Source organism: Tursiops truncatus, chromosome 18, assembly GCF_011762595.2.
Source record: "Tursiops truncatus isolate mTurTru1 chromosome 18, mTurTru1.mat.Y, whole genome shotgun sequence".
NCBI classification, from domain to species: domain Eukaryota; kingdom Metazoa; phylum Chordata; class Mammalia; order Artiodactyla; family Delphinidae; genus Tursiops; species Tursiops truncatus.
Window position 1 is genome coordinate 9,430,439 of NC_047051.1, and position 14,223 is coordinate 9,444,661.

General features: G+C 43.2%; 1 protein-coding gene across 8 annotated transcripts in view; it reads right to left on the reverse strand.

Annotated features, from left to right (window-relative positions):
• Positions 1 to 14,223, reverse strand: part of STARD13 (StAR related lipid transfer domain containing 13) — a 221,572-nt gene that overhangs the window by 22,525 nt on the left and 184,824 nt on the right. For 7 of the 8 annotated variants that reach the window (XM_073795036.1, XM_073795039.1, XM_019936762.3 and 4 more), the window contains 3 exons: positions 13,210 to 13,273; positions 1,301 to 2,700; positions 61 to 234 (listed from right to left, as the gene is read on the reverse strand). In XM_073795036.1, coding sequence (XP_073651137.1) covers positions 61 to 234; positions 1,301 to 2,700; positions 13,210 to 13,273 — 1,638 coding nt within the window. Of the gene's footprint in view, positions 1 to 60; positions 235 to 1,300; positions 2,738 to 13,209; positions 13,274 to 14,223 lie in introns of those variants that run through there. The other variant, XM_073795041.1, reaches the window with a different exon arrangement.

Consider the following 14,223-nt stretch of genomic DNA (forward strand, 5'->3'; position numbering starts at 1 on the left):
CGCGATCGCACCCTGAGCCCTGGAACAAACAGTCCCCTCCTAGGTGAATGGGCTACGTACCATGTCCAGCCGTGTTTGTTGGACATGGAGTGCTTTTCCATGATGGCCGTGAGGCGAAGCAGGGAGAAGCGCTGGAGCAGGTTCAGCTGGCCGGCTGTCTGACCGCTGATGTGGGGCGACGCCGTGGACGGCTGCGGCTGGTGTGAGAGCTGGAAGCTGTTCCACCGGAGTCGCCTTTACCGGAAAGACCGTCAGAGAAGCCAGTCACAAAGGGCACGTGTTATCGGAAAATACAGGATGTTATTAATTGTTAAGTAGCTAATCAAAATAGGTTCCGAGCCAAGAAAACCACCAAGCAAATGGAACAGAAGACACAAAATGTACAGAATAAACAGAAGAAACTATTTTTCGCAAGTCTGATAAATCTGGAAAAAGTCATTATCTGTTTCATTAGGAGGCTTAAATAAGTGATATAATAAATTTTATGTGTTTGTTTATTCCTAAACTCATTCCCAAAGTGTTGAAAGCAGCTGAGACTGTGCGTGTGCGTAAGAGAGAGAGAGACATTCAGACGGACAGACAGACAGTGACAGAGAGAGAGCCAGAGATCGCAAACGTTTGGGAGCTGTAGAGTACTGTCACACTGCTGTCTTGTCTCCGCACTCTGACTGGTGAGCAGCACTGACGAAGCACTACTGAAGTGATGACACGTCAGTCAATGAGCCCCGAGAGCCGTCACTGCCTCAGTGAGAAACCCAGCAGCACATACAGTAGGCTGTTCCTACTGCTTAGGCCCTGCCAGGGCCATTGTCTAAGGAGCTTCTGAAATGGTCGTTGTACAACAGCTTTTATGTACGTAGTAATCGGCATTTTCAAGCCAAAATAAACTTATGAAGTGTGTATACACCTTAGATCTCAGAAATTTCTCATGGAGTTTTTTAAAAGTTTAAAATTTGGGGTAGAGATGCTGTGCAAGGTCATGGGAAGGGCCTGTGCACAGGTCATGGACCTTCTCATCAGTGCTTTGCACATAAGAAGCTCAAAAATTTTTTTTTGCATAAAACCAAGATTGAATTAAAGGGTAAACACTAGGAGAAATGAATGTGAGTTAACATGGATTCAATCACCACAGTATCTGCACAAAAGACATACTACTACTGTTCAAATAATCCCCAACCACATACATCACTTAGGACAGTGTTAAATATTTAGAAGGTACTCTATAAATGTTTGTTAAATACATAGACCATAATTATTATGAAATGGATTAAACATCATTTCACAAAGTCATGCCACCAACCTGTTTGGCCTGGTCAGAGAGGCCCCTACTCCAGAGTCCCTCCTTTCTCTGACCCCAGCAGCCTCTGATTCATTAAGAGACGCTCCATCTCTTTCCACATCACTGGGTGTTGTCCGACCTTCGGAGACAGAATTGCCTTCGAAATCTAAGGTGATCTGACTAGGAGGGGGAAAGGGGCAGAAGCCAGCTTCTCCGGACAGTGCGTTATGTGCCTGCAGTTCAGGTAACAGGTTTTTGGACCAGTCATCCACTACCTCTTGGAGCCCGTTGACATGATGCAGAATGTCGTCCAAGTGAGGGAAGAGATCGTCCTTCTCCAAGTCCAAAAGATCCCCGGTGCTGGCATACAGGTGCGAGCCAGGGACGTTGTCATAGATGCTAACTCGACTCGCTCTGTGGCAGGACGCCATGAGCCTGGGCTCCCCGGCCCCAGGGCCCGGTCGTCTGCCCGGGGAGACGTTTCCAGTCCTCCAGTTAACCCCGCTGCTATTGTCTGTTGGTGAGAGGCTTTCGATAGAGAGCGCCTTGGGGAACGTGCCTGGTTTGTGGTCCTTGGGAATGTGCACCACCAAGTTCTCTTGGGAATGAAACTCGCGTGCGTGGTTTTGGTCCCCTGCACCCCGCAGTGCTGTCCCCGCCAGCACATCCAGGTCTTCTAAGTACATGCCCCCGCGCTTGTGGGCCTCCTGGCATCTTCGCTCCTTCAGGCCGGGCGTGCTCACCCCGCTGCTGCTGTTTTCCGACGGGCTGCTCTCACCGCTCCATTTGCTGGGGCCCGGAAGCCCTGTTTTGCAGGCAGCGGGGGGTGAGTTCTGGAGATCTCCATTTGGAATCTGGATGCACTGCATGGCCTTGAAGGACTCGGGCTCCTGCTGCAGCACCGGGCCGCTGATCACCAAGCCCCCGGTCCGCCCGGACCCCTTCTGCCTTCCCTGCGCTCCTTTCCCTCGCAGTGTTTCCATGCGTTTCAGAAAGGATTTGGCTCTGGCCCGGGAGGGCTTCTCATTCTTTGGGTGCAAAGGGTGCTGGAGACCATCTCTGGGGGACGGCGGGAGGCTGCTGCCGCCCAGCGTGGCGTCCAGCATGGCTGGGCCGTGGGCGCAGTACTGCCCGGGGCCGTCCAAGGCCTCCCGGCCGGCGCCGTAGCTACCCGGCTGGCTGCGGCCGTCGCTCCCGCCGCTGCTTTCGCTGTGAATGGAGCAGACCTCGGGCTCGCTCAGGTCGGTGAGGACGCTCTCACTGCTGGTCGTGTTTCTCATCGTAATGTCTCCTGACGACCCGTTTCTGTCTCCGCCGGGAAACACTGCGTGGAGGTCGTCCACGCGAGACCACCGGCGGCTGGTCCTTTGGAAAGTCCATTTGTTGCTGATGCAGAGATCTTCCTCATCAGAGTCGTCACCCTGGGAAACATCAAGGATGACGCGCATTTACAGGTGGCTGGGATGGAGAGGGGAATCTAGGTGAGCACAGGCACGGTACCCCCACCTCCTTTTTCTCCTTCCTTCCCTGTTGCGCGTGCTCTCTGGGTTTCCTGGGCACCTTCGCTGGGTCCCTCCACCGTCTTTATGGTCCCTACACCCTCTTCCTTCCCAGTAGCTGGAAGATTCCTTCCCAACCCGCAAAGCTCTCTTCCTTTCAGTTTGCCTTCCTTCCTCTCTGAGAAGCTTCCTTGCCTGATTACAAAGAGGGCGTAATTACCATCCTCGAGACAGCCTAAATATAAAACACCTGCAGTTCCCCTTTTCACAGAGAAACTTAATCCTGCCATAAAATGCATTTACTTCTTCCCTGAAACCTCTTCATGGAGCCCTAGGACCATATTTCCAGCTTCCCTCTTCTGAACCTCGGAGCCAACACTCCTTAGTCTCCCAGACTTGATTCTTAGCATATGTTCCCTGTGTAAGTTGACTGCAAAATTATCTCCGAATTCCTGGAAGTAGAAACTTGGGAGCTATTCTAGAGACCCCTGGTGGAGGAGAGTCCAACCCAGCCTGCACGGCCGGGCCGGCCTTCTTGGTTTTAATTAACCCTGAATTGGAGTGCCTTCGTAGGACACGCTTGTCCGGGTGCCGAGGCCCCACTGCTCTGTCCTGTCGTACCTGCTGCACCTCACACATTTCTCTTACTTGTCTGTGTTCTGCCTGAATTCGTAGCACCTGAGAGAGGAGAGTCTGGTTCCCAGAGATGGCTTTGTTTAGGCCATCTAAATAATTTCCTTCTGAGATGAACGGAATCATCTGCTCCTTCTTCTCCTCACCATGCGTATGACCAAGACCCAACTCTGAAATGATTCTCAGATCCGCTCCCCCACTCTTATCTTCACTCCCATTCCCTAGTGCAGGTCCTTGGCACCTCTGGCTGGGTTATCACAGTAAAAACCAGGCCAGCATCTTCTCCATCTAAACAGCTTTCCAAGTGTAATCCAAGTACGATCACAGGATTTCCCAGTTTAGAAGCTTTCAGTTTCCCTCAGCCCTCCTAAGTGTTATTATGGCATTCGAAGCTCTTTTGACCTGATTGCAGTGTGCTTTACTTATTTCAGCTGTTCCTCCCAATCTTCCTGCATTCTGTTCTCTGACCTGCAACTACGCCCCAACACCCAGCTCTGTTACAGGATTAAGAGCCTAAGGGGTGTATATGGTCCCCACATCCTTCCCTGGTCCCTGACCATTCTTGAGTACTCAGCTCATGTGTCCCTTTGAAGTCTTTCCTGACAGCCCCAAGGCAGTGACTGCACTCCCTCTGTACTCCTGTAGCATTAGGTTTAGATCTTTATTGTAGCATTTATTATAATACTAACTTAAACTCATGTCACAAGCACCCACTCTCAACATTTACAGGTAAGTTCATCAAGCATATAGTAACTGCTCTCTCTCTATATATCTATATGTGTGTGTGTGTGTGTGTGTGTGTGTAGTTAATTGGATTAAGTTTATTTCACTTTATTTTGACATCTGGTTCTAAGACCTGGTTCCCAGTGCTAGTAGTTAATACCAGTTAGACTTAGGTGACTGTACACAAGTTGCTTACTCTCTCCAAAGTAAGTTTTTATCATTTATAAAATGGGAGTAAAAATAGGCCCTGCCTCATAGGTTCGCTGTGGGGATTAAATGAAGTACTGCATTTAGTAGTCCCTCACTGAGGAGTATTTGTTCATTTGTTATTTTTCAGTGTCTGTTCAGTGGCTTCTGTGCTACCTGTCCGTGTAAGACCGATGGCTTATCTATCTTTCTACATATCTGACATCCACCTTATCTCCTCTGGACTTTGCAATATATTGTTTTCAAGGAAAAATAAACAGATGCTTAGTCAATAAATGTGGGGTCTTCCCATTCTTATTTATTTCCTGAAAATCTAGGCTTACATGAGTTGGACTAAATGACACATTTGAAGTTTCAAGTATAAGGTGAAAGAAGGTAGAAAAGCATAGTACTCACAAAGAATTCCATAGCTGTGGGAACACAGTAGGAAACTGGCTCTGAGTTTTTAAAACGTTGTACAAAACTTTGGCGAAAGAGTTTAAAAATTGTACAAATGGAAAAAAAGGCAAGACTATAGGATGATGAGTCAAAAATATACTTTCTTTGTAGCATTTTCTACTTCCTCTTTCCCTGTAATGGATACAATAAACCCTGAAATCTGAGAGTCATTTAAATATCAGGTACTGTGATAGGTTGAAGGTTGAGTTTATTGGATTTTCATGTCACATTTCAGGAAGCTAGTGAGGAGAAATTGATATTAAGTAAGCATTCTGAAAAAGCCTTTTAGCAAATAGTTTCTGAGAAGGCAAAAGAAGGATATGCTTTTAAAGAAAATACAGATATTTAAAAATAGAAACTACAATATTTAGTGTTAGCTCCAACGAGCTCTCTAAAGCGAGCCCAAACTTGGTTACTGATGCTAGCAAACCACATACTAGTTGGATAAGGACTTCTTTATGTTGGTTTAGAAAAGATGCCAAGCGGGCACTGTGGGCTGGGGATGGAAAGCCTGCCCCTGTCTGCTAGGCTCTAAAGAGCTTATTATACTAGCTGTGGGCAAAAAAGGGATATTTAAAACCCAACCAAGGCATATGAGAAAGTGGTAAACTCCTGGGAAAAAAGGCAAACAGTTCAGGGAAATTTTGCAGTATTTAGATGGTTTGAACCAAAACAAACAAACAAAAACCAAAGCAATAAAAATCAAAAATAAAACAGAGAAAAAAGAAAAAAATACCCATCTCCTTTAGTACCCTGTGCATGCAATTATAGTACATCCAAAGGGTACTGACATGATTCTGTGTCTGTTTTTCCCACTAGTGCAGGATCTTTGAAACTACTGATAGTGACATACAGTAAGAAATACATTTTTCAGTTATAAGATAAATAGGTACTAGAGATGCAATGTACAACGTGATAAATATAATGAACACGGATGTACGTTACATGTGAAAGTTGTTAAGAGAGTAAATCCTAACAGTTCTCATCACAAGGAAAAAAATTTTCTTTTTCTATTTCTTTCACATTGATCTATATGGAATGATGGATATTCACTAAACTTATTGTGGGAATCATGATGCATGTAAGTCAAATCATGCTGTACACTTTAAACGTATATAGTGCTATACATCAATGATATCTCAATAAAAATGGAAGAAGCATAAAAGGAAGTAATCCATATACAGTACCTAGAACAGTATATGGAACATACTAAGTGTTCAATAAATGTTATCTGCTAATTTTAAAAAGTACATTTTCCATCACTACTCAAGGCCCACATACAAATTATGCTAAAGTGAAAGAAAGAAAGAAAGAAAGAAAGAAAGAAAAAGAAAGGAAGGAAGAAAGGGAAAGAAAGAAAGAAAGAAATTCGTACTATAATAATTATCTTTGTCCTCTGATACTTTATATTCTAGTTTAGTCTATTTCATTTTTTTTAAAAAAATGTTTGCAACCAACCAAAAAATTTTTGATAATCCACCAACAGGCCACGATTCACAGTATGAAAAACACTAGAGTTTTAGTTTTTTTATACATTCACGGCATAGCAGATGGTCAGGCACATAGCAGACTCCCCAATAACTGTGAAAGTGTACTGATTGTTTAAGATGATCAGATTTCATCTGGTTTTTTTTAAGGCTAAAAACATAGTCTGTGATTATTTAGAAATGCAAAATGGAAACCTCTCGGAGTCAGATGTGTTTATGAGAAAAACACACCAAACTAACTTTATTCTCTTATCTTAATGATTTAGTAAACCATGGAAATACCATAGACGTGGAGTGTCTGGATTTCAGCCAGGAACTGACAAAAGGCTCTCATGATATTGTTGTGGCCAAGACGGCAAACTGCTGGAGGCTACAGAGCATTTTGTTAGTAGCTGGTTGAGTAACTCCATCAAAGAGTGTGATCAAATGACTGAAAGTAACTGAAGGAGAGATCTCTGGGGGGTGCTTTCAGGTTACGCCCATTTTAAGAATAACTTGAATGAGTCAGAAGAATTCATGTTTTTTAGATGTGAAGATGGCACAGATTATTCACTAAGTGATCTTGAGCAAGGCACCCACTTTGAGACTCAATTTTCTCAGCTGTAAAATGGAAATGATAACAATACACATTTAGCATGGTTTGTCAACAGGATCAAATGAGATTATATATGAAAATGCCCGATAAATGTTAAAGTGCAAGATAAAACTAATTATTGTTGTTAGAGCATAGTGATATTGAGATGCATGAAGATCTTAGCAGAATTGAAGGACGGCCTATTAATAAGATGAAATTTCATGAAGTAAAATATAAAGACCATAACTTCACAAATCTATTATAGGATGTGCAAGATGGAAAGGCTTGGTTCCTATTAATAGCCTTGAGAGTTGTAGCAGATTTAAGCTTAATATGAGTTAACCATGTAATGTGGCTACCAAACTATGATCACCACCTTAGGATACCTGACCAGAAGCATGAATCTCAATACTTGGAAGGTTGCAGACCCACTGTATTCTGCCTGGTCACATACATCAGGAACAATGAGCCACATTTTCAGGGGCACGTGGAAAGGGATTTACTCCTAGAGAAGAGTAATCAGAATGGCCAATGATCTAGACACCACAACCTTTTATGAAGGATGACTGAAAGAACTAATGGTTTGGTTTAGAAAGAAGGAACTCAAGAGCAGTGCTACTCGAAGTGTGGTTAAGGGGTTGACAGTCATCAAACTTACTAGTCTTCACTGAGATAAGTTCAGACGTTGAGAGTAAGCATTAAAACCATTTGTCACCATTTGGCAAGGCTGTGCTATACGAGTTCATGATCAGTGGACTTGTCTTATTGAACAGGGTTGAGACCAGGGGCGCAGTAGGTCATAATGTGTGACGTTTCAAGATTAGTTTACCTACCATAACCCAAAGTGTATAATGTACAGGATCCACTGTTTTACAGAAAGATAATTGCAGAAGTTGGATAGTAATGAAAGATTGAAGATGAATTTTGAAAATACAGCATCACTTACTTCATTTTGAATGAAAGGTAAAAAAAATAGCCAAAACTTTAAAGAATTACTTTAAGACTTCTTCTTTGATTCCACTCAACATATTCTGTGAGATGGGTTTCTTTATGATGACTAGTATTAAAACAAAGAAACAGGGACTTCCCTGGTGGTGCAGTGGTTAAGAATCTGCCGGCCAATGCAGGGGACACAGGTTCAAGCCCTGGTCCAGGAAGATCCCACATGCCGCGAAGCAACTAAGCCTGTGTGCCACAACTACTGAGCCTGCGAACCACAACTACTAAGCCTGCATGCCTAGAGCCCATGTGCCACAACAAGAGAAGCTACTGCAATGAGAATCCAGCACACTGCAACAAAGAGTAGCCCCCGCTCTCTGCAACTAGAGAAAGCCTGAGTGCAGCAATGAAGACCCACACAGCCAAAAAACAAAATAAAACAAAACAAAAAACAAAGAAACATTTTAGATATGCATTTTTCCCTGTGATTAGTGTTGCTGTCAATCCAACCTAAATTAGATAACAAGCAAAAAACTCACTGTCAGGAATACTTATAGTGTTTGATTGAAATGTGCGTACAGACATTTAACATGGGGAATTTCAAAGTAAACTTTTTGTTTAGTTCTGACAGCTGAACAACAAAAAAAGTTATAAGTGCAATCATGATTCTTCATATTAATAGCCTAAGTATACTTTTAATAAAAATATGAATAATTTTTGTAATTCTTTTCTATTTCCTGTTATATTTGTTCCAATTATATTTATTGGGATGCAATTTTGTATCTGTAGAGTCTAATAAAACATTTAGGCTTGTATTTTCTATAACCTTTTATCATTTCATAGTTCTAATAATTCCTTTGTAGTGAATTTTACAAACGTTATCTTGGTCAGTGGCAGACTGGAAATTAAAAAAAGAAAAATCAGTTACCATAGACAGTTTAAGAGACTTTGTTCTAGATTGAGCAAAGGTCAGAAAACTTTCTGTAAAGGGTCAGATAGTAAATATTTTAGATTTACAGGCCATCCAGTCTGTCACAACTACTCAACTCTACCTTTGCAGCCAAAAGAATGGGTGTGGCTTTGTTCCAATACAACTTTCTTTACAAAAGCAGGAGCACTAGTTTGCTGACCCCGGATCTAGAGGAAGGGGAAATCCATATTCTGTGCTTCTCCAGAGAAAACAGCTGGAATCAGATGGGCAAATTTACACAGAATCAGCTTTTAGCTTATTATATGGAAGACTTCTGGTAATTAGGAAAAACCAAACTGCCTTGCAATATAATGAACTCATCACGTCTAGATGCTTACAAACAGAGCCTGAGTGAATTATGATAGATGCTCTAAAAGTATATCCTGTACTGGATGGGAGACTGGAAAAGATGAGCGAAGATCTAACTCAAAGATCCTATGGTTCTAGGACATTCACGTGCAACAGTCTTCAATTCAAGACTGTATACTCTCCAGCCAAGCGAATGATGGAATGAAATGTAACTTCTTTCATGTGACGCTGCTGTTCGGAGCTGCCAGGAGGTGTCTTATTTGGTGGGAGATTTGAGGTTGTGAAAGGCAGGGGGGCCGGTGGGGTGGATTGGGAGGCAGAGGTCAGGCTCCCTGACGACACCCGCAGCTCCTTTGAAATGCCCACGGCATCCAGGCCGGGAGGTGCTGGCTGCAACGTGGCAATTAGTCATTGTTTCTGTGTGGCTTTCCACCTTTGGCCATGATTTCAGAGAGCTTTGTTAAAACTATAACTTAAACCAGAAACTTCTTTTGAAGCTGCTCTTTCTCCCCTGGGAAATCTTAGGTAAGAGTCCCGTGTTCGTGCGCGTCCCTCTCTTTCCTCATCTAACAGAGATCCTTATGGGAGTTCGGTCTCTGACTTTAGCTTTGTACTCAGAGCTAAGCACTATCGCATAAACGCTAACCGTAATTAGGGGATTTCAGTGTCGTCATAAAGCAAGTGTGAATTCTGTAGGTAATAATGAAGAGAAACACTTTTCTGAGAAAGATCAGCTTTGCAAGTGCCTTGGGGTTTTTAATTTAGATGAAACGCCAGTGTTTGGCTTTTTCTAAAAAATGAGAACATTCTTAGCTGAAATTATATATGCTTCAGAGACAAATGCCCACCAGACACTGCAAAAGAAAGGATTTTGTATTTTTTAAACAAAATTTGACCATCTCTTTCCGCTGGAAACAGGAGCCCATACAAGTCCACAGCCGTGAGAGGCGGCTAATGCATAGTTACACAGAAATTTAGACGTTTATCTTCCATTACAGTTGACTGGAGCTGAGCAGCTGAGCCCTCCAGTTCAGAAGCAGGGACCTGCCACTTGCAGCGCTGCAGGGGGAGGAGCCTGAGGCCCGAGGCAGACAACTGCTGACGTCCCCAGGCTCTCAGAAATGCCGGGTTTTAGTGAGTCTTTCAGTGAGGAGCCTGGCCAAGACTGAGGACACTCTTCTCCACCTGACTCTCACAGGGAAGGTAATCTCGATCTTTAGAGGATTGCTTCTCTCTTCTGCAAAGTGGTAAGGTGCGATTTCATTTCTCCTGGTGCTTTACAAGCGAGTGGCATTTGATGTACAGGAAAAGTGCATGCCTAACTAAGTATGAATGAGGCTTCACCATCTTTATGTATTTGTGGATTCTCTTTTTTTTTTTTTCTGCCTTGGGTCAACCCACCAAACTCTTCAGAATTAAACAGAATTAAATGAGAACCAAGTTCAAAGCAGAGCAATGAGATTCATGACTCATTCACTATGAGAGATCCAGAGATAAATTTCCATGAAGACATTAAATAGATCATGGACTTGAGTACAAGACAGCAAGAAATATCCTGCTTCTAAAACAACAATAAAAATACATAATTGTATGTATTGCTGAGGAAACCCTTCCAGGTCTCTGGCCAAGGGTCGGAAGCTCATGCCAATACGTTTCTGAATATCTCTGAAAGGCCAGGAGGGGCAGTTTGCGGCCAGAATAGCTGGGCTCAGATCCTGCCTCTGCTGCTTCTTCGTGGCTCTGGGCAGGTTACTCATCTTCCCTGCCCTTCAACCTCTGCATCTGTGACACGGGGTTAGTGATGAGGAATAGTGCCTGGCACAGAGCGGGCACCGCGGGAGCTCGTTAACCACACCACAGAGCACTGAGCAGGCACACACGGCCCTTCTGAGGCCCAATGGTCCTGAAGGGAGAAGAATGACTGTGGCCCTGGACGGCTAAGCCATTTGGGGATGACATCGTGCAGCATTAAACATGTCTGGGCCTCTGCAGATTAGAGATGAACATTATATTTCTATTTCTTGGATTGATTAAAATGGGGACATACCCAGAGGAAATCCTACTGTCTTTTTTTTTCTTCTTCCAAACAAACTAATTCCAAAGTTGGTTGAAGCTCCCTGTGGTGCTTGGTTCGCGAGTTTCATTTTCTATTTTTGATCATTTGGCCTAGTCCTAGCCTGTATTTATTTTTGGCATTTTTTTGCAGTAAAATAAAGGACTAGCCTATGACTCGGGCAAGGGACAGATCATGGGAACACGTGCCACCACCAGGGTCTCCTGCATAGTTGCTTAGACCACAGTCACAGACGCTGGTCATGACTGAGATTCACAAGTGGGTGGAGATCACCCACTGGATTCATTTATTTCAAAATTCAGGCCATGAGTCCCCAGTTTACAATGTGGAAAGCAATGTTTTATTCAAGTGCATGCATCTGCGGGGCCTGCAGCTAAGTAGGGGCTGTAAGAGTGTGTGCCACTATATCCAGCGTAAGGACTAAATTAAGAATGTCACAATACTGAAGTGACCAACTTACAGAGGAGCTTTTGTGAAGGTAACAGAGTCTAACAAATGTTATTCAAGCCTATCTCACATGTGGGTTTTGAAATGCCGGCAATAAGGGAAGAATCCAATCACACCACTTGGTTGAAAACAAATCCCGTTGTTAGTTTTTGGCATTTGCTTTTGTGACACACAGCAGCTAAGGAGCTGCACCGGCAGCGTACAGACCAGCCACACAGGCGTGGCTACGCTCGGTTTAATAAGAACCACGTGTTACAAGCAAACAGTGTGTATGCTTCTCAAGGGGTCTGTTCAGCCAGATAGCTGTTGGGATGTTTATTCCCACATTTACAATTTTTCTTTGACCTGGACAAACTGCTCATGTTTTAATATATTCTCTGGATATTGTTTTTCACCATTTTACCTCCTTAGCTTAAATCTTTGGCTCCCAGCTCAAACCCTAAACTGTTTTGAAGGTGAGGTCAACCAGAATTCATTTGTGCTTTTTTTGGGTGCTGTTTTAGAGCATAAATTCAGGTTAAAGTTATTTTTAAAGATTAGGTTACTCAGGAGTGACTTAAAATCCATGGGCTGTAATGACTTCTCTGTATAGACCAGAATAAAGAACACTTTCTTTTGACTCAAAGATGTTTTCTCTGCTTCTTCAAAATATACTAAGGCTTGACTTGTTACATACTGAAGATGTGAAATGAAAAAAGTAGGCAACGATTTCAATTCTGAGTTTCCTAAAAGGATCAATTCAGTGAGAAAGAGAGGTCTTTCAGTGCAGTGGTTAGGGGCCTCGGTTTTGGAGTTAGACACACCTGAAATTGAAACCCTGCTCCTCCACTGGTTGAAAGATCACGGGCAAGGGACTTAACCTGTTCAGGTTTTATTTTCCTTCTCTAGAAAACAGAGAATCCCTATCACAATGGATTAAATGCCATAACATAGCTCGTGGAAAACAGTAAGTGCTCAATAAAGTACAGCTTTGTTTCAGAACCAAAATCTCCTGTCTTATTCCTACAGAGGGAAGAGCACGTGCAAAGTCCTAGAAGAGGGAGGGAGCATAGTGGCTCGTAAAACTGAAGGACATTCCCTGTGACCAGAGAAAAGTGCAAGGGGCGAGAATGGAGAGATGCGGCAGGTTCTGAATCTTGCTGTTACACTCTCCCCCCAACCCCTCAACCATGATGAAACAAACCTGCCTGACAATGAATGCATCTTGACTGCACTTGAAAATAAAATGCCACAGGAAAGAATGAGGCAGAAGACACTTGGCCCCATAGATTCTTTTCTGCATTCTCTTAATCTACAAATCACTGTGGAGAATTTGGGTCTAATATGGAGTGGATATTTACAACTAAAACTTCTGAAAGATTATCATAAACAATTAAGGCATTTTACATTTTTATGCAAACCCTCTGATAAAACTAAATCAAAATGAAACAGTGAAACAAACAGACGTCAGCCTAGATATATAACAGACTTACTTATGATGTTTATGATATAATGGGATATTTGGAGAACAAACACTGACGGTCGGGCATTTCAGAATTTTGCTTCAGTTCGTGTTGTTTTTCATTTGCGAATGCAAGCTTCTCCTATTGGTATAGCCATGGTCTCAGTAAGGTGTAGTAAGCTTACCTACCTTTTTCCTTTGGAAGTTCACATCAAGTTTCATTGAGGCACACTTGTTCAAGGTATTTAGTCGTCTAAAAAGAAAGAAAAATGTGATGATTGCTACCATTAATGAACCTAAATCTTCCTTCCAGTTTGATAATTCTCATTGATTGCCAGTGAAGTTGAAAGTGCAGAAGCAACCAATCACGTCCGAAGAAAGGACTGTACCCAGAGAAGGTACACAGTAAAAGAGTTCCCATTTGTTCTCCAGCCTCCAGACCTGAGAGGACCTTCCATGAAGCCTACCAATCCCTGCCCCTTCCCTTTCCTGGCTTCTCTTTCCACTATTCTTGGAAGCTGTGAGCACTTAGTTTTAGCCATACTTTCACCAGTCCCTCAATTCATCTGCCACCTTGACCTTCCATCCAGTCTGTCCTACTAATTCCCCAAATTTGGATCAACTCAACCATCTGTCTTCTCTTCTGCTCTTGTGTAATAGTGCTGAATTACACATGCCATGGACTGAACTGTGTCCTCCTCAAACTCATACACTGAAGCCCTAAATCCCAATGTGATTGTATTTGGAGTAAGAAGTAATAAAGGTTAAATGAAGTCATAGGGTGGAGCCCTGATCCAACAAGATTAACGTCTGTAAAGGAAGAGACACCAGAGCGCTCCCTCCCTCTCTCTCAATCCGCCACGGGAGGACAGGGCAAGAAGGTGGCTGTCTGCAAGCCAGGAGGAAAGTCCTTACCAGGAACCGAACCCTGTTGGCGCCTTGATCTTGGACTTTCCAGCCTCCAGAACTGTGAGAAAATAAACCTCTGTTGTTTAAGACACCCAGTCTGTGGTATTTTGTTATGGCAGCCCGTGCTGACTAATATATACATTTTGAAATTCTCCCTCAGCTTGGCTCATCAAATTGCTACCCAGCATTTATTTCATTTTTGGTCTCTGGTCAGCATCCATTCTCAGAGAATGAAAACTATCTAATCCCTCAACAGATGACTTAGCCACGACTGCCAGTGGGAAAATACAGCTT